At 37.5% G+C, this 18,144-nt stretch overlaps 1 protein-coding gene across 2 annotated transcripts; it reads left to right on the forward strand.

Moving 5' to 3' along the window:
• Positions 1 to 5,272: 5,272 nt before the first annotated feature.
• On the forward strand, positions 5,273 to 18,144 carry tbx1 (T-box transcription factor 1). Of its 2 annotated transcripts, XM_038273603.1 has the most exons (9): positions 5,273 to 5,339; positions 5,445 to 5,573; positions 10,921 to 11,266; positions 12,902 to 13,003; positions 13,614 to 13,785; positions 14,430 to 14,585; positions 15,636 to 15,703; positions 16,292 to 16,392; positions 17,092 to 18,144. In XM_038273603.1, exons 1-9 carry the CDS (start codon positions 5,288 to 5,290, stop codon positions 17,469 to 17,471), a joined length of 1,506 nt encoding a protein of 501 aa, XP_038129531.1. In that variant the 5' UTR covers positions 5,273 to 5,287; the 3' UTR covers positions 17,472 to 18,144. The 2 variants fall into 2 exon arrangements, with proteins under 2 accessions (XP_038129531.1, XP_038129532.1); XM_038273604.1 differs by lacking the exons at positions 5,273 to 5,339; positions 5,445 to 5,573 and adding an exon at positions 9,256 to 9,842.

Here is an 18,144-nt window from a genome sequence, read left to right on the forward strand (position 1 = left end):
ACAATAAATGAAAATAATTATAATATTTGGAATGTGTTTCATTTTAAAATTCATGTTGAAACAGTTAAAAATACACATTGAAAATAAATTTCATATTTTATAATCAAATAAAATATGTAACATTTTATTTGATTGTTTTCTCATTGTTGTATTCTTATCTAAAATAAAAAATTCTTTCAAATTTTTATTTTCCTTTTTTTAACTGAAAATATAAGGAGCCTTTTTTATTATTTATATTTTTTAGATAATTGGTCAAATTCAAAGACATAAATTACCTTTTAACACAAACCTAAGAATATACATTAAATAACAGATTAATAAAAAAATAAAACATGTTACTAGGATTAAAATTATCAATTGAAGGGAAATTGAACATCAAATTGCTGATTTATGAAAAATAGAATGTGTTAAAAAATGTATTTTAAGTGAGAGAATGTCTTTATTAACCAGAGGTATGTATTCTCTGGACCTTTTTCCTTGCTTCTCAAATGTTCCTCGCCGCCACCAAAGTAGCCTAATGGATGCAGAGGGAGGAAGTGTTTGACATCACGGACACAGCAGTGCTTGTTTTAGAGAAGCTGCCTATGTGGCCTACCCATGGAGGCCACACAGTCCCCTCTTAATGTGACCCAGACCTTTCAGCCCACTCCAGGGGCTTCAGGAACTGTCCGCTCAGCGGGGACGTAGTGTCACTTTAGCCCCCTGGTGAACACAAGTCAACATGCCTTAATCCCCCACCCATCACCTTAAGTTACACTTTTGGGTTCACATTAAGCACACCGCTCAAATCTCCCCCACTCCCTGCCGAGCTTCCAATTTCCAGACTTCAATATGGAGTCCCGTGTTCTTAGGGCTGTGGACCGAGCTGGGACCCGGATGCTGGTTTTTCGTGGCGCAGTGCCGGCCCCTGCCACATGTTCCCTCATCTTTCACTGTCACTGTGCTGCAGAGGAAGAGATCAAAACAAACATGTGGTGGCAGGGAGAGCCTGACATGATGAATCGCTGTAATTAGCATCAGACTGCCGAGTGTTTGCAGCGATTGGCGGAGGCCACTTTTGACACATTCTGTGCGTGACTAGATGACAAGACCCTCAGAGTGAGATGTGTGACCTGACGAACTGAGATACAGCCGATCCCGAGCTGGGCCACAACTGAGTAAAAAATGTGCAGGTCACTTTACACTGAGCTATGCTCAATGTAAACACTTTCTGGAAGGGGAAATTTCTGCGACATGGAAAGAGAGCCAATCATCAGCTGACCTGCAGTCATGCCAAAAGCAAAGAATGATTGGCTCCGTTCAGCATGTTGTTGTCCTGTGTGACTTTGCTGTTCTTCACTGCAGTAAATGACAAGGAAAAGCACAATTTCCCCTTAATGTACAGTACGCCTTTTCAAAAACTGCACTGTAGCTCATCTTTCTATCCTCTCATCTCTGTTTCCAGCCTGGGAGGGGGGGTGCTACTGGCATTCCTGGAGGTCAAATCACAGCACGCCTATGATCCCTTAATTTTACTGTCTAGGGTTGGCGCAGGGGTGACAATGGACGTTATCCACTTCCTGTTCCTGCTGGGAGGTGATCCTGATCCCGCTGCTGTAGAGGAGATTGCAATCAAATCCCTACTAAACGCCTTTAGCTTTTCAAATTTTCAGACAGATGGTGGGACTCATCACCTCACCAGTCCTGGACTTTTCTCTGTCTTGATGCAGGACAAAGGGAGGCTAACTAAAAAACCACTGGAAAGAACAAAGATCAGCATCTCCAAGCTGTGATTTCTGTTAAAGGAAATAAAAACTCAGCTGCATTAAAGAAGGAAAGAAGCAGTCTCTGTGTATGTGTTTTTTTAATGCATGCACTCAAACACCAATGCACTGGTGGATGTGCAGAGTGGACGCATCTGTAATGGTCTTCTGGCAGGAGGCCTTTGGTTCAAGTTCACCAAACCAGCAGAAGCCGGCTGAGGAAGGAAACGGAGAAAGACATGGGATGGGAGATGCTTAGGGAGTGAAGGGCATGACACGGTGGTTGTGGCTGAAGGGAGAGGAGGGGGGGTCACAGCCTATAACCTCCTCTGCCAGAAACAACAAGCAGGCCTTCTCATATTTAAACAAATACCAAGCCTGTAGGGAGCAGCTAAGAAGGAGGCAAGGAGCGAGAGGCAGGCTGGAGGATCTACAGTGAAGCCTATTTAGGACGGGGGGGGGGGGGGTGGCTGAGAAGAGCCAAGCAGGCAGTGACAGATTTATAATGAGCACAGACTCTGCCCTCACATTTAATACCAGGCTCAAGACGTATTAGAGAGACAAAGGCCGCATATCCTTCTCGGAGAGAAGAAAGGCCTTAATTAATTTGGACAGATCACGGAGGCCCCGGGTCCACATCATCAGTTCTTTGTGGCAGGAATGCCAGCTATTTACCAGCACTCCAATAGGGCTGTGGGGGGGAGGAGGGGAGGTGATGACGACCGGGACCGCCGCGCCATAGATAGGAAAAGGATACTTTTCAAAAGCTAAAAGCTTCCCAGTTTTAAAACAAAGACGAGAGGGAAAGAGAAGAAGTGATTTTTGAAAAGGGATCTGAGTCGGAACGCAGACCCCCACCCCACCACCCCCCTATGATGTCCTACGCACATTCCACACTGTTTTCTGCCTTTTTCAGACTCTGCACAACATATCTTCACCGAATCTGACCACAAAGGCTGTATTTATAATTTTCTGGAATATGAACCTATAAATGCGGACGAAAATAATTCTTACATTTATTATTTTCTGAAACCAAACATTAGACTACATTTAATATTATTCTTCAGATAAGATTTCAGGAGTCTCCTCCTGAAAGAATGATGTAGCCATGGAGCATCAGAAAAATATCCCAGGGACTGTGTTGGGAGGCACTGCTGGCAGCTGTCAGGTTTTCACTGATTCTGAGGACGTATGAAGCTCCCAACATAAATAAATAGTAGAACGGACATTTGTAAGAGAGGCACCTTTAAAAGGGGAAGGTCAAAAGTAACACTTTATGTTCCTTTCACCTCAACAATCTTTATAGATTGATTTTTTTTAAATCCAATATGTGGAAATTAAATACATGTTTGCATTTTAACCAACAAAGACACAGTGACCTTGAAAACAAACTGACTAAAGATGAAATATAGCACAGTTTTAAAAATCAAAACAAGAAGATTGGACAAAAAAAAAGACTTATTCTTCGGTTTGTGTGAATAAAATGATCAGCTGACAAGCACTAGATTAATGATGTTGGAAAAAGTTGGACATTTTTCTATATATTGTGGAATATTCAGGGTCCATTTTATTCCCCCCTGCTTCTTTTTACAAAATCCTCTTATTGGCTTTACTGTTGCCACATTCTTCTACCTTCTGTTCACCCAACAAACACCTTTAAGGGGCTGAATTAATTAAGAAAATGCCAAAAAAAAAAAAAAAAAGGAGAAAAGAGCAGCATAGATCCAAAACATCAAACTATTATTTTGAACAAATAAAAGAAAAAAACAATAAAGAAACTATTTCTGGTAATAGATATCCATATCAAGCCCTTTATGGAGTTTCTTTTAAAAAATGCTGACCTGCATTTTGTTTCATGTTACATCTTTTTCCGAATAAAGAATACAACTTTAAAGTTTTCCTTTCTTTCTTTTTTATATGTGGGAATTTTTGTGCCTCTGCATGCGTCTGACACAAGGGAATCATTTTTTTCACCTTTGGACAGCCATTGTGTTCCTGTTCATTGTGTTTTATACTCATGTCCTTTTTTTGATGACCTCCAGAAAGTACAAGAGAACAAGGCTGGACAGGAAAACAACATTTAAATGCCAAGAAGGAAATTAGCTTTTTTTATATACATATATACAAAAAGTAAATACATAAATCTGTCATTTCCAAATTGAAACAAAAAGATTTGTTTTATGTCTAAAGATTAAAAAGGGACTAAAATAATCAGAGGACACAGATGTTTTAGCAGATTATTCTCCATTTTGGTTCAGATAAGTGCACCATCAACTTTTCCAGACTTTGGATTGAGAATCAAGTCGACTTTATGGATCAGTGAAAGGTCACTAGTGATGCAAATCTGCAGACACCTGCAGCACAAGGTGAGCGCAGCATCCCGTCAACCATGACATTAAAATTCATTCAAATGCTCTCTAGATAGCTAGAAAACAAAATAAAAACGAAACTAATAAGATCTTCTATTTTTTTCAACGAAAACAATAATTTTAGAGTAAATTAAGATTATTAAAAGTAAAATATTTATCGATTGGCACTAAAGAAGAACTTATCACTGTAGCATAATATTTTGAGCTGGAAAAACATATTTGTCGTGTCATTTCAGGGAACATGGGGGCTGCTGGTGAGTGTAAAAATGGAGAAGAGAATGAAAGCATTCACAAAATAGGGAGGCCGAGAAAATGAGAGCCGCTGGGCGCCAGGATACCTGCACCTGCTTTTTATCTGATAGGAAACCTTCAAACTGATTCACTATTATAATCATTATTATTATTATTATTATTATTATTGTTATTATTATTATTATTATTATTATTATTATTATTATTATTCGCCAAGAAAAGGAGGTCGGATAAATAATTAGCCGCATGCCCTGAAAATAAAAAAAATAAATGACCATTTTAATTTCAGCTTAAAGTGCAGAGGGGTTTTATTTATCTTGACAACATACATTTTAATTACACATTTATTTACGCACACAAATCAAAGCGCTACCTATTAAGAGTCACATATTTAATCCCTTTTAATGAACTTAAGCATTTTATTATTAACTTATGTATTTAAAGCGTCTTCTAAACTTTTATTTTTATTTTTTTTTTAGAAGATTAACCATTCATCAAGTAGCTTACTGTTTATATATATATATATATTTCTACGTTGTTGTATTTTTTCCGTTCCTTCTATAAATTTCCCAGTGCTGCTTGGTACCTTTTGGAAACTTTCCTCTGCGTAACTGCGCGCGTCTCTCCGCACATTCCCCCAGGCCCCGCAGAGAGACCGGACAGCCCGGGCCCTCTCCTGTCATCGGTCGGCTTCCTCTCCTTCTTGCACCAAGATTTAGACTAATATTTAGACAGGATAGGGTTTTATAAGTGCAGTGCGCCACACAGTCCACGCCACGGGGTAAGAATGTGAAATTGTTGATTTTCTGATTAGCAGGAGAAGCTGTGGCGCGCTAATAATAACTTTACCAGCATCTCTGGAATAGAAAGCGGCTCTTTACAATTAAGCCTGGACACCTGGACATCCTCTGTTAATAACACATCATGGGAGCCGCTGTTTTATTGCAGAGGGAAGAGAGGCGCGCGCTGCGCAAAGGTGACTCAGACCTATCTGTGTTTACCAATAAGAACTAAAAATGGCTGCCAGTGAGCCTTGACGCCAGATCATCTGCGCCAGTTTAATGGATCAGAATTTTTTTAGGTTTGCTTTTGTGCCGTGTTCCTACAACGGGACGCGCAAGACCACACAGGCCTCCCGTTCATGAAGATGCCAGAGATGAACAAAAGACTGCAGGGGAACGAGCAGACCTGCTATCCTGCATGGGGAGACGTAATTATAACCTAAGCGTGTTAGGACCCATGATTTACAGCTACGTTTGTAATAACACTGATTTATCTTGTGGCAAAAGAAGTTATTCGGTGCGTAAAAACTAGAAAATTATTTTTCTCTGTATATATTATTTAAATATCCTTTTTTTCATAGAATAATAATCATTACTATTCCTGTTATTATTATTATAATACAGAATCATTGCCAAACATATGTAAACCTCTATCTAAAAACATTATTTTTGCTTTCTAACTATTGGCTCATTATTGCCTCTCTGCGCAGTTTGATAGAAGAGAAGAAATCTGCAGGAGAAAACTTTAAAAGCTCCTCTATTTTCTAATAAGTAAATCTCCCATAAAGATTCACAGCATCCTTGCTTTTCCTGTAACTCTATTTTTTCTATAACAGTTCACACAGCAAAAAATAGAAACATAAATAGGTCAATGTTTCTTTAAATAAGTGCATTTTGTCTTAAACTGAGGAGGTAAGTGAGACACTTTGCCAATTGAACAAGACAATTGACATTTAAAATAAGAAAAAGTAACAGGATTGTCTTATTACAAGCGCATCTATAATTATCTTATTTTAAGAAAATACTCATCTTATTTACATACTAGAATTAAGGGTAAATAAAGTTGAATGTTTTTAGGCGTATTATTTAAAGCTGGCAGAGCAGCTGTACTGAAAGGTCCCGTATTGAATCCTTCTGTCAGCAAACAGACAAACATTGTATAGTCTGAAGCCTGTCATTGGTGAAAGCTACTCATTTTGTTTTGCTATAAAAGTGGATTTCCTTCAGATATTTTGTATTTTTTGGACGCAATTTACACGTGTTTCTGAAGTTCGGTGTTTAAAATGAAAAACAATCTATGTAAGAATTATAAATGAATCACTGAAAGTGTTTGTTTTTTAGTTTATTCCACAGGAGCCATTAAGCTTCAGGATCATCCATTTGCTTGATGCGCTATTAAAGCTTTTGCATGCGAAAGACTGAAGTTATATTTTCCAGCATATTTAACTATATTAAATGTAAAATCTACTCTTTTTTTTTTTTTTTTTTGCTTACTGTGAGGTTTTTTCTTCTGTGTTGAAAAGAAAAATAACAGCTTATTTTTATGAAACCACAACACATCATTAAAGTGAGAATAAACTTTTGATTTCCTCCTAATTTCCATGTTAACTTACCCTGATGTTCCACTGCCTCAGGAAACCAGCTGGATATATATGCACTCGCTTCAGCATTTATCCAGAACAAGATTTATTTTATTTTTTTAGTGTAAATATTTTCCTCGTCATACAACTGATGGGTTCTCTGTCAGACATCTGAGATGACATTTAACCCAAATATCCAATTTAGTTTCTCTTATCAAAGTAAGAATGCATGTATTATTTTAATTCTAAACTTAGATGTTTGAATAAAATCTGTTCTTATTTGCATTATTTAATACTGTTAAAACATGTTAGTGCATTTATTCTAAAAAAAAAAAAGTTACAATATATTGTACCTTGTTTTTTGTTTGTTTGAGGTGCGTTGTTGCTCTTTTGCTTTTTTTTAGGGACAAAGGAAACATTTACGGAAAGTCAAAACTTTATTTATGGATTTTTCTTTTTTTTCTTTTTTTAATCTGAACTGTGGTTGTTGTTTCCACTTGCGCAGCGCTAAAGGCCATTACCACCCTGATGAGAGACATGAGGGGTGGATTCCTGCATCCCATTTCTGTCCGACTCTGTTTTCTGTCTGTTAGCACCTGGGGGCTTCCGACCCGCCATTGATCTATGATAAACAGACTGCCATCCAATGAGAGAAATACAATCTATCTATCTATCTATCTATCTATCTATCTATCTATCTATCTATCTATCTATCTATCTATCTATCTATCTATCTAGAACTATATATCTATGACTATATATATCTATAACTATCTATCTATCTATATATCTATCTATAACTATATATCTATCTATCTATAACTATATATCTATATATCTATAACTATAGATCTATCTATCTATAAATATATATCTATCTATAACTATCTATCTATATCTATCTAAACTATATAGCCTATCTATCTATATCTATCTATGTAACTATCTATAAATATATATCTATTTATGTATAACTATCTATCTATCTATCTATATAACTATATATCTATCTATAACTATATATCTATCTATCTATAACTATATATCTATATATCTATAACTATAGATCTATCTATCTATAAATATATATCTATCTATATCTATCTATAACTATCTATCTATATCTATCTATCTAAATAGCCTATCTATATCTATCTATGTAACTATCTATAAATATATATCTATTTATGTATATCTATCTATCTATCTATCTATCTATCTAGAACTATATATCTATGACTATATATATCTATAACTATCTATCTATCTATATATCTATCTATAACTATATATCTATCTATCTATAACTATATATCTATATATCTATAACTATAGATCTATCTATCTATAAATATATATCTATCTATAACTATCTATCTATATCTATCTAAACTATATAGCCTATCTATCTATATCTATCTATGTAACTATCTATAAATATATATCTATTTATGTATAACTATCTATCTATCTATCTATATAACTATATATCTATCTATAACTATATATCTATCTATCTATAACTATATATCTATATATCTATAACTATAGATCTATCTATCTATAAATATATATCTATCTATATCTATCTATAACTATCTATCTATATCTATCTATCTAAATAGCCTATCTATATCTATCTATGTAACTATCTATAAATATATATCTATTTATGTATATCTATCTATCTATCTATCTATCTATCTATCTATCTATCTATCTATCTATCTATCTATCTATCTATCTATCTAGATCATGTGTCAGTAGTTTGTTTATGCTCTCTGACTCCCACTGAGCAACATCCTAAACAAACAGTTTTTAAATCCTCCATCCGCTTCATCTCATTATCATTTCTATTCGCTTAGATTGAAGCAACTTCGATCACTTTACTTCATTTTCAGTCACCAACATGTGGCTGAACCCCAATAAGCTGAAGGAAACAGGAGGAGAATCGGCGCATAAGGTCAAGTCCAGCTCAGGCCTGCGGTACTCATGCAGTCTCTCCATCTCCTTCTGTTTAATTGAAGAATATATTGTTCCTTTTTTTTCATGTTAATGTTATTGTTAAAAAAAAGCTTCAATTTAGATATAAGATCAGATTAAACAATCTAAACATTAGACAGTGACGGTTATCATGATAACTGAGATGAGAAAAAAAATTATGTTGTTGAGTTTAAAAAGTTTGCAGTAACTTCCCTAAATATCCAAATTTTGCAAAACCATCAAGAGTTTCTGTTTATATCAATCATCTCAGAACTTTAAAATAATTAAACCTTCGAAATAGAGGAGAGGTGTCATCTGCCATGCGAGGTTTCTTATTTGATTGAAACTCCAACAGCTTCTGACGCTTTTCTGTGCGCAGGTCGACAAAAAATGCGCAAACTACACGAACTAATGTGCGTCAGATCATTTAGTGCAAAAAAATAACTTTTTTTGGGAGCCGGACATTCAGTGACGTTGCAGTTCAATTCAAATGAGTAACATGAACTTTTTGAAATAAAACATTGGTCGCAGAGCGCAGGACGCGTTTTTCCTGCAGTGGTGCAAGGGGAGGCGTGGATCTGTCTCGCTCACTTTTGACATTCTCGTGGCAGTGGTGGAATCTCTTCGTTGCACGACTCAGACAACACCGCCCCATCAAGCAGCCGGAGGAGACGCCAGGACAGATGACTATCTGCGGATGCTCTACATTTTGATCCATTTGGGGAAACAAAAATAAAAAAGAACATTGTATCTGGACTACTCTCGGGGAAGCGCTTCAAGTCCGACTCCCGCACTGCTCAGCGGCCGGTGGCGGAATGTGAGAAACTCCCTTTTAGCGCATGTTCTCCTGCACCGTGCGGAGCCTCCTTCTGCTCTCTGTGGGGCTGGAAAGCAAAGGAAAAAGTGGTGGTTTTTGGTGTTGGAGGAGGAGGAGGGTCGGCTTATAACGACTCGGTCCCTTGCCTATGGACGACTTTGGTCCCCTCTCTCCAAAGGCGAATGCTTTCAGTATTGCCTCTCTGATTTCGGGTGCAGAGCAAGCAGGAAACGCAGCTTTTGACAAACAGGGCACCGGTCTGGACAGCCAGAGTTACTGTAAAATGCACTACAGCACTGTCACCAGGGAAATGGAAGGTAAATGTGTTTGTTCGTGTCCGTATGGGCTGCTGTAGCATGCGCACACCCCAGAAATTGCTTAAACACCTGAAGTGTGCTCATTAGGGCAAACAGAAGCACTTGTTGGCGCGCTGCGTGCATGGACGGAATTATATATAATATTCTTTAAAGAAAGTGTGATCGCTGTTGCATTGATTGCAGCAGAAAAGAAGAGGCAAAAGGTTCCCCAAACTCCTCAGCGTTCAGTCAGCACTAATTCGTAAAAAGAACACGTCGAGAAAGAAGCCAATAGGAGGAGGGTTTCCAGGGGCGCCCCGTGCGTAATGGTAAAAACAGACCATAATAATCCTATCCACCTCAGAGGGGGGTGCAAATCCATCCCACTCGCGTATTTGTCTATAAGCTAGATAGCGACAGCCACCGGCAGCCTGTTTGTTTGTTCATGCAAATCAGTGTTTACCTTGAACACTCTTCTCTGCAGCCCGGATCGTCTTTTGTTTGTTAACGGAGGCAAATGTGGGCGATACCCTTATCCAAAAAGTTCAATAGGTGCCGGAAAGACCATTAAAAGGGGCGCACTTCTCTGTCAATCAGTTTCGTCCCAGTGCGAGGAAAAGGCAGGTTACCTGCAGTTCGCTATCTAAATAGAAATAAGAACCGGTTTTATCGCGAAGGGGAGGCCCTCTGTGCCAGATAAGAGAGGAGACTGCGCTGCGGTGTTTAACACACAGCAGTGGCGCACAGAGCGGTCAGAGCGCAGCGATCTGAAGGAAAACAGCAGCAGCAGCAGCAGCTCAATCCAAGCGCGTATCTGAGAGCATTTCAACTTTTTTCCCCACTTTTTGGGAATCTTTCGTCACTTTTGGGAAGTCTGTTGTTTTTAGATCAGGAAGCCTTTTAGTGAGACTGACCTCTCTTCTCTGGACGCAACTTGGGGACTAATGATCCACTGAGCACCGGGGAAATTATTCCACCCTGCTTCTTGTTTTATTGTTTGTCTTTTATTCGGCTTTTTAAAAAGGCGCTTTTTCTGGGATGATTTCAGCCATATCCAGCCCGTGGCTGACGCAGCTGTCCCATTTTTGCGATGTTGCAGCCTTCACCACGAGCAGCCTGAGCAGCCTCAACACGCCGGGGGGCTACCACCTCTCCCCGTCCCCCGGGGACCCCTACAGCCAACATGAGTCCCACTTCGAGCCCTGTCCGGCCGCCCAGCACAACTACAACTACCCGGGATCCAACCCGGCGCAGAGCCAGGGCCCACAGAGCGACACCGGCACCGCCAACTGCTCCTCGTCGTCCTCCAACTCCACACCGAACAGCAAAAGTATCGTGAAGAAAAACCCTAAGGTGGCCAACATTAGCGTCCAGCTGGAGATGAAGGCTTTATGGGACGAGTTTAATCAGCTGGGGACGGAGATGATCGTTACTAAGGCTGGCAGGTGAGATCTGCGGCAAATCTGGGCCACAAGGAAAAGATCGGACATGTTTTCCTGCAACAAACCAGATCAGGGAGTGAAAAATGTGCAGAGAATGATCTGCAACACAGACAGTAATGCATTATTATTATTATTATTATTAAATGGAAGTAGTAACAATGTAAATATTGCATCACCAAAACATCTTTTTTGTTTGTTTTTTATTTAATTTTTTTTTAAAACAGGACGTGTATTAGCCTACCAGCTCATTTTTACACCATATATATCATATATTTATATATATGTATATATGAATATTCATATATTCATATGAATATATGTTCGTTTTAAATTATTATCTGCCCGATTATGCGTCTTTGATTCGGATTTTTATGACTATCCAAATAGGCATTTTCTTCAAAAGAAAAATTATAATTTCCTTTTCAAAAGTGGTTTTCAGTTTGCTCTATTTTAATTTATTTTTTTTATATAAAGATAGAGTTTTATTTTAAGGAAATTTAAAAAAGGCCCTACAGGTTGATAGAAATGCGTTTTACTCAGCTGCATCCATGAGCTTTAATTTTTTTCACTTGAATTAAAATCTAATTGATAAAGCTATCATCTCTTTATTTTCATTTTCTTCATAAATAGCTGCTTTTAAGTTTTAAATTAAGCCGTCGTTAATATGCTTTTTTATTGTTTTAGTAAATTGGGCATTAAAACTATATGATTAAATAAGCAAAGTAAAGAGGTTTAAAACCTTCTACTGTGAAACCTGTACCGTTTTAAAGGCAGAAAACAGAGGTAATGAGAGGGTGGAAAGCTGCTTCCCTGCAGTCCCCCCTCTCTGCACAGCTTGACAGGAGAAAGGAGATCTGCTGCAGAGCACTTTAAAAGCTCCTTCAGCCTCACCTAGCCACAACACTGATGTTAATTGAGCGTTGATTTTGGGATCCCTTTCACTGACTCCACTGCTGGATTACTCAACTTTCCACTCAGGTTCTTCAGCAATTTTTAGGTCAAAAACAAACCTTAAAGGGTTGAAGGAGACTCAACAAAACCTCCAGCAGGAACACAGCAACTCTTCCAGAAAACCTTATATATTTAAAAAAATATATATAAATATACAAACGCTTCAATTTGATTTTGTTTTAAAATTAAACTGTCCTATTTAGGAGCAAATAAATTAAGATTCAGAATTAACCGAATTAGCGACACTCATCCCTCCAGATTAACTCCCGGATGCGGATCTATTTACATTTGTGCTCAAAACATCTGGGATTCAATAAGAGACACGATAAGAAGTAGAAGAAGATATATTTGAAAAATAATGAGATTCAGAGTCCTACTGTAAAAAAAAAAAATCCCCAATAATCTGCTTTTGGAGAGCCTCCATTACGCACTGAGTGGTTGCAGACTTTTTTTTTTTTTAAATATGGAGCAAAGTCATTCTAGTTTAAATTGGGCCTTTAGCAATATGCCTGCTGGCGCTTATATTTAGGCAAGCTTCATTTTTTATCCCAAGATTTCCCGTAATTTAGTCAACAACAAAATAATCGGATTGTAGGGAAACGGGGCCTTACGTCATATGGTGTGAAGGAAATGCAAACTGAAGCTAAAAATTAAACAGCCATCCTGTGTTTTTTTTTCCCCTCTTAGGAGAATGTTTCCAACATTCCAAGTAAAAATATTTGGGATGGATCCCATGGCAGACTACATGCTCCTGATGGACTTCCTGCCTGTAGATGACAAACGATACAGGTAACCTTTTCTTTTTTATATATATACTATTTCTATTTAAGTGAGCACAACTTTGAAGCATGAAATTGAACCAAACAAGGGGGAAACAATGACAGAAATATGAATGTAAATGTATAAAAAAATATATTTATTGGTTACTTATACTAATAAATACAAATAAAAAATTACCATTATTACTGAGTTCAAATCCAGTGTTTTATAATTGTACACTGCAAAACAAGGAAATCCCAAAAAGTAATTTTTCCTTGAAATAAGTGCGTTTTTTCTTGAATTGAGGAGTTAAGTGAGACACTTTGCCAATGCAATACGACAATTTGCATTTAAAATAAGAAAAAGTAATTGCATTGTCTTATTTAAAGTGCTTGTTATCTAATTTTCTTACTTGAAGAGTAAAAATACCCATTCCATTGGTAGATCATCTGATTTACCTACTCAAATTAAGGCTCAATACACTTAATTTAAGAATTTTTTACTTCTTTCTAGATCGTTTTTGTAGTGTAAAACCTTTTTTCCCTCTTAATAGATATTGTTATTATTTTATATTGGCATGCATAAACCTGCATAATCCATTTTTGCTGATGTTTTTTTTTTTTTTTTATTGCCCTTCCAGGTATGCTTTCCACAGCTCGTCGTGGCTCGTGGCGGGTAAAGCGGATCCTGCCACCCCAGGGAGGGTGCATTACCACCCGGACTCTCCAGCCAAAGGCGCTCAGTGGATGAAGCAGATCGTCTCATTCGATAAACTCAAATTAACAAACAACCTGCTGGATGACAACGGACATGTGAGTACAGCGAAAGGAAAAGCGCTGAAAACGGAGCCGCGCAGAGAAACAAATCGGTGCCATCTGTCCTGCGTCACGGGGCCCGAATAATCAATTCATCTTCACGGTGTTTAAACATAAAGGAAGAGAATTTAGCTCTAACCTATAAAGCATTTTAACTATGATAAACTATTACATCACAAGAGAGAAGTTGAGCCCTCAATAGATGAGACATTTCTGGATAATAAGGACATATTTGTGAACATGGATAAAAATGGAGGATATAACTTCTTTAACTTCCTCTTTTTATTATCTACATTAGTATATATAAAAAAAAGACATTTTAAAAAGAGTGGTGATGAAAACGCAGTAAAATACTCGCATTAATATCAGACTGATGTGGTATCTGGGGTCTATTGCGCAAATGCATTTTCTCATAATTTGGGTGTTAATTTATTTATCAGCTGGCTTTGAAAATATGATTTCTTCTTAAAATAATTTTTTTATGTGTTTTGTTAATCGCGGAGAATTTATTGGCATCCAGGATATTTGTTCCATGCGTTATTTTTGCTCTTTTTTCTATTGATTATTAATTAACGCGATATTACACAATAGCAGGGCTGTATGGAGAATAGAGTGAAATGATTTTTCCCTTTGTCTTGCAGATCATCCTGAACTCCATGCACCGCTACCAGCCCAGGTTCCATGTGGTTTATGTTGATCCCCGCAAAGACAGCGAGAAATACGCGGAGGAAAATTATAAAACGTTTGTTTTTGAGGAGACTCGTTTCACGGCGGTCACAGCCTACCAGAACCACCGGGTAAGGCATGTTTCCGCTGCGCATTGTCTTCACATCTCAGAGCATTAAAGAAAACCTTCATTTAACACGTTTTAAAGTTCAAACAAGCAGCACTAAGCTTGATCATTGGATTTATTAGAGGCGATGGTGTTCGATTATGAATAAATGGATTAAACTAGGTTAAATGTGCGTTTTTAGATCTCGGTTCTTCAGCTCCAAATATTTATTCTGTGTTTTCCCACCTCTGGTTTAGATTCAACCTTTAATCTCTATAGACGCTCATTTCAGCGCGTTTATTCATTTCTCCCAAATATTCTCAGCTAAAAAATAAATAATATTTGAACAGATTATTTTTTTAATAGTTTTTTTTCTTAGTGTAGATAAAACACATCCTTTTAATTCACAGTAAAGTTTAAACAAGTGCTTCCAAGTTTTGTTAATTTATATATTTAGTTAGTTAAATGTTTCTTTGTTTATTTAGAAAAAAGTATGCCAACTTTATGCCGCACTGGAAAAAAATAGAAACCTAAATAAGTAATTGTTTCTTAAAATAAGTGCATTTTGTTTTGAACCGCGGAGGTAAGTGAGACACTTTGCGTATGGAACAAGACAATTGACATTTAAAATAAGAAAAAATAACTCCATTGTCTTATTACAAGCGCATATTATCTAATTATCTTATTTTAAGAGTAAACATACTCATTCTATTAGCAAATCATCTAATTTACATACTAAAATTAAGGGTAAATAAACTTGATTTAAGACATTTTTACTTCTTTCTAGATCATTTTTGCAGTGCAGTTCAGTTTATGGATTTATAGCAGATATCAGTAAAGCTTTGTTTGCAGTTAAGGCTCAAACTTAATACATCATTTCTAATAAAACCTGATGGTACTGATATCACAATGATATTTTATTAATGCAATTATGGAGCTCTTGAAAATAATCAGATAATGATTATATTAATATTAGCCTACCTGTCAAGAATGTTTTTTTTTATGACATTTAAAACCGAGAAGATTGTGTCTTAAGCAATGAGATTAGATTTTTTTGTTTTCTGATACTTTGCAGATCACACAGCTGAAGATAGCCAGTAATCCGTTTGCAAAGGGCTTCAGGGACTGTGACCCAGAGGACTGGTGAGCTTTATTCACACTTAAACATTACAGTCATGTTGACATTATTTTCACATGCTATAAACACTAACGCAGAAAAAAATGGAGTCAAGCAGATCAGAAATAATTTTTTTTACAAATTGGTTTCATTGTTTCGGATAGCATGCAGGGTTGCCACATGGGTGGAGTTCTGTTAGAAGCCCAGTGTTGGACCGTGAATCGCACACTTCAGTGGATATTGTTTAAAAGTCAATCAGCTGTGTTTGTCTGTCACTGACGAACCGCTTGACTCTAAATAGAGGAGTGTTGGAACAAACCCCACCCATGCAGAGTGTGCAGATTCATGAAACATGCACACAGAATTTTTCAAAATGTGTGTTAATAATTTAAATTAAAGGAAATACAACCAAGTATCAGAACTAAAAGCATTTATTTTATGTTAAGCTTCACATTTTACATGATGTTCTATTTTAATTAGTCAAATGTATAATAATTCTCACAAACATGATGAAAGAATAAAAAATTTTTTATTCATCTCCTAAAATGTTACAAATGCTGTGCCTGTGAAAATCATTGTGGGAGTTTGAAGCTGACTCCAGTCTGTTGCTGCAGGCCCAGGAATCACCGGCCAGGCTCTCTGCCAATAATGAGTGCCTTCGCCAGAACCAGAAACCCAATGTCATCTCCCCCTCAGCAGAACGGCACAGAAAAAGGTCTGCAGCTCTTTTTTTTTATTTTTAAATCTTTTGATAGCTATCAAACATCCAGCATAGCCTCAGCGAGCTCTTCTGTGTTTGTAGTTCTGTATTTCTGTCAGCCATTGGTCTTCTTTTCCTTTTCTTCTTTTTTTTTACTTCTTATCCTTGACTGAGGTGCAGTGGTGCGTTTGCTGCATCAGAACATTGTTGGTTTTAAATTAAACATCAGAAATCAGCCAGCCTGTTTCATGCTCTGGCAACACAATAGAAGTGTTTATGCTGCTGCATAACAGGCTTAGAGCACTACAGAAACAGAAAGGAAAATTAGATTTTATTTTGTTGTAATTTGAAGTAATGATGACTGATATAGCTATTAGCTGTCTGGGAACAAACGTAACCTAAGCAGAGCTTTCCATCTTAGCTGTAGAGATGATATTATTAATTTTATTTGCAGGTTTATTTTTAGGTTTTCCTCCATAGATTCAATTTAAGCTGCGAGTCTTCTGTGAAATAAATCAGTGTTTTATTTTTTTAATAGTTCAACATTATTGCACTTTTCCAATTTGTACTATTATATTAGGCTGTTTTATGCTACTGGTAATTGATTAAATATTTGTCTATAGCTTCAGTCCAATCAGTGTTACTGTATCCCTAATTGCTGAGGTGTTCTTCTGTCTAATTTTCTTTAACTCTTCTTTTACCAAACCTTTGCAGAAGATTCCAGACGGGAATATGAAGGAGATCCAAGCGGAACCCCAATTCACGCAGATCCGGCCCACCAGCTGATGTCTCGTGTCCTCAGCCCGGCTCTGCCGGTCCCAGGAGGACTTCACGCCGTCCCGCTAACCAGCGGCCGACCGAGCCCTCCCCACGACCTCCGGCCTGATCCTCACCCCCTGCCCCCGGACACCCTGCACCACCATCCCTACAAATACCCAACTGCTTATGAACACTACTTGGGAGCCAAGACCAGGCCTTCGCCTTACCCTTTACCCAGCATCAGAGGACACACGTACCATCACCACATGAATCCCGCCACAAACATGTACTCAGCAACCAGCGGCCCCTCTAACTATGACTATGGGCCCAGATAATGACTGCTGTCTGTCAAGGATGATGGCGCACGGCACTATGGGAAACCTAGCAGGCAGGGACTCAACGCAGCTCCCTCTGTTAATGGTTTCTGCAACATGTGGGGTTTAATCAGAGGTTAAGACTCCCCTCTGCTGGATAAATCCTGTTATATTTATTTAAAGGAAATGCATCTAAGCGAGGACACCTGTTTGAAAGCCCTCAGATGGCTCCGTTTTGACCTTTGAACTCAAATGGGAACAGCTCCTACTTGAGCGGTGCAGACATTAAGCCATCCGGCTAAAGAAAAAGGAAGAGCCTTTCCTTAACCAGGACAAGACTTTTGATCACAGACTGGAACTGATTTATTTTTTTCTTTATGATGCACTTTTTTGATTTGTGTTGTTTTTATTGCTTTCAAAAAAGCCATACGTTATATATAGTCCCATGAACCTTCTAGGTTAGTAGACGAGATGTTTGCATGTTGAGCTCATCAGAGAGGAGGTCAGAATACATCGAAAATTGTTTTCTGCTTAAGGTAAAAAACAAAAAAAAACAAAAGGAAATTTATGAACATCTTGAGCCGTTCTGAGCTTGCACCATGGCACTGACTTGCAGCAATTCTAAGTAATTAAAAACAAAGCAGAAAGGCTCTTCTGTATCTGTAAAATAAATAATCTCTGTGCAAATCTTCAA

The sequence above is a fragment of the Cyprinodon tularosa genome, unplaced genomic scaffold (genome assembly GCF_016077235.1).
Source record: "Cyprinodon tularosa strain WSP-4 unplaced genomic scaffold, ASM1607723v1 ctg88, whole genome shotgun sequence".
In the NCBI taxonomy this organism is placed as follows: domain Eukaryota; kingdom Metazoa; phylum Chordata; class Actinopteri; order Cyprinodontiformes; family Cyprinodontidae; genus Cyprinodon; species Cyprinodon tularosa.

Bases quoted from the DNA above. Each gene is read 5' to 3' on its own strand.
- tbx1 (XM_038273603.1), top strand. From the start codon at position 5,288: ATGGGAGCCGCTGTTTTATTGCAGAGGGAAGAGAGGCGCGCGCTGCGC. The intron at 13,786-14,429 runs GTGAGTACAGCG...TTTGTCTTGCAG, and splicing joins TGCTGGATGACAACGGACAT to ATCATCCTGAACTCCATGCA. The intron at 14,586-15,635 runs GTAAGGCATGTT...GATACTTTGCAG, and splicing joins CAGCCTACCAGAACCACCGG to ATCACACAGCTGAAGATAGC.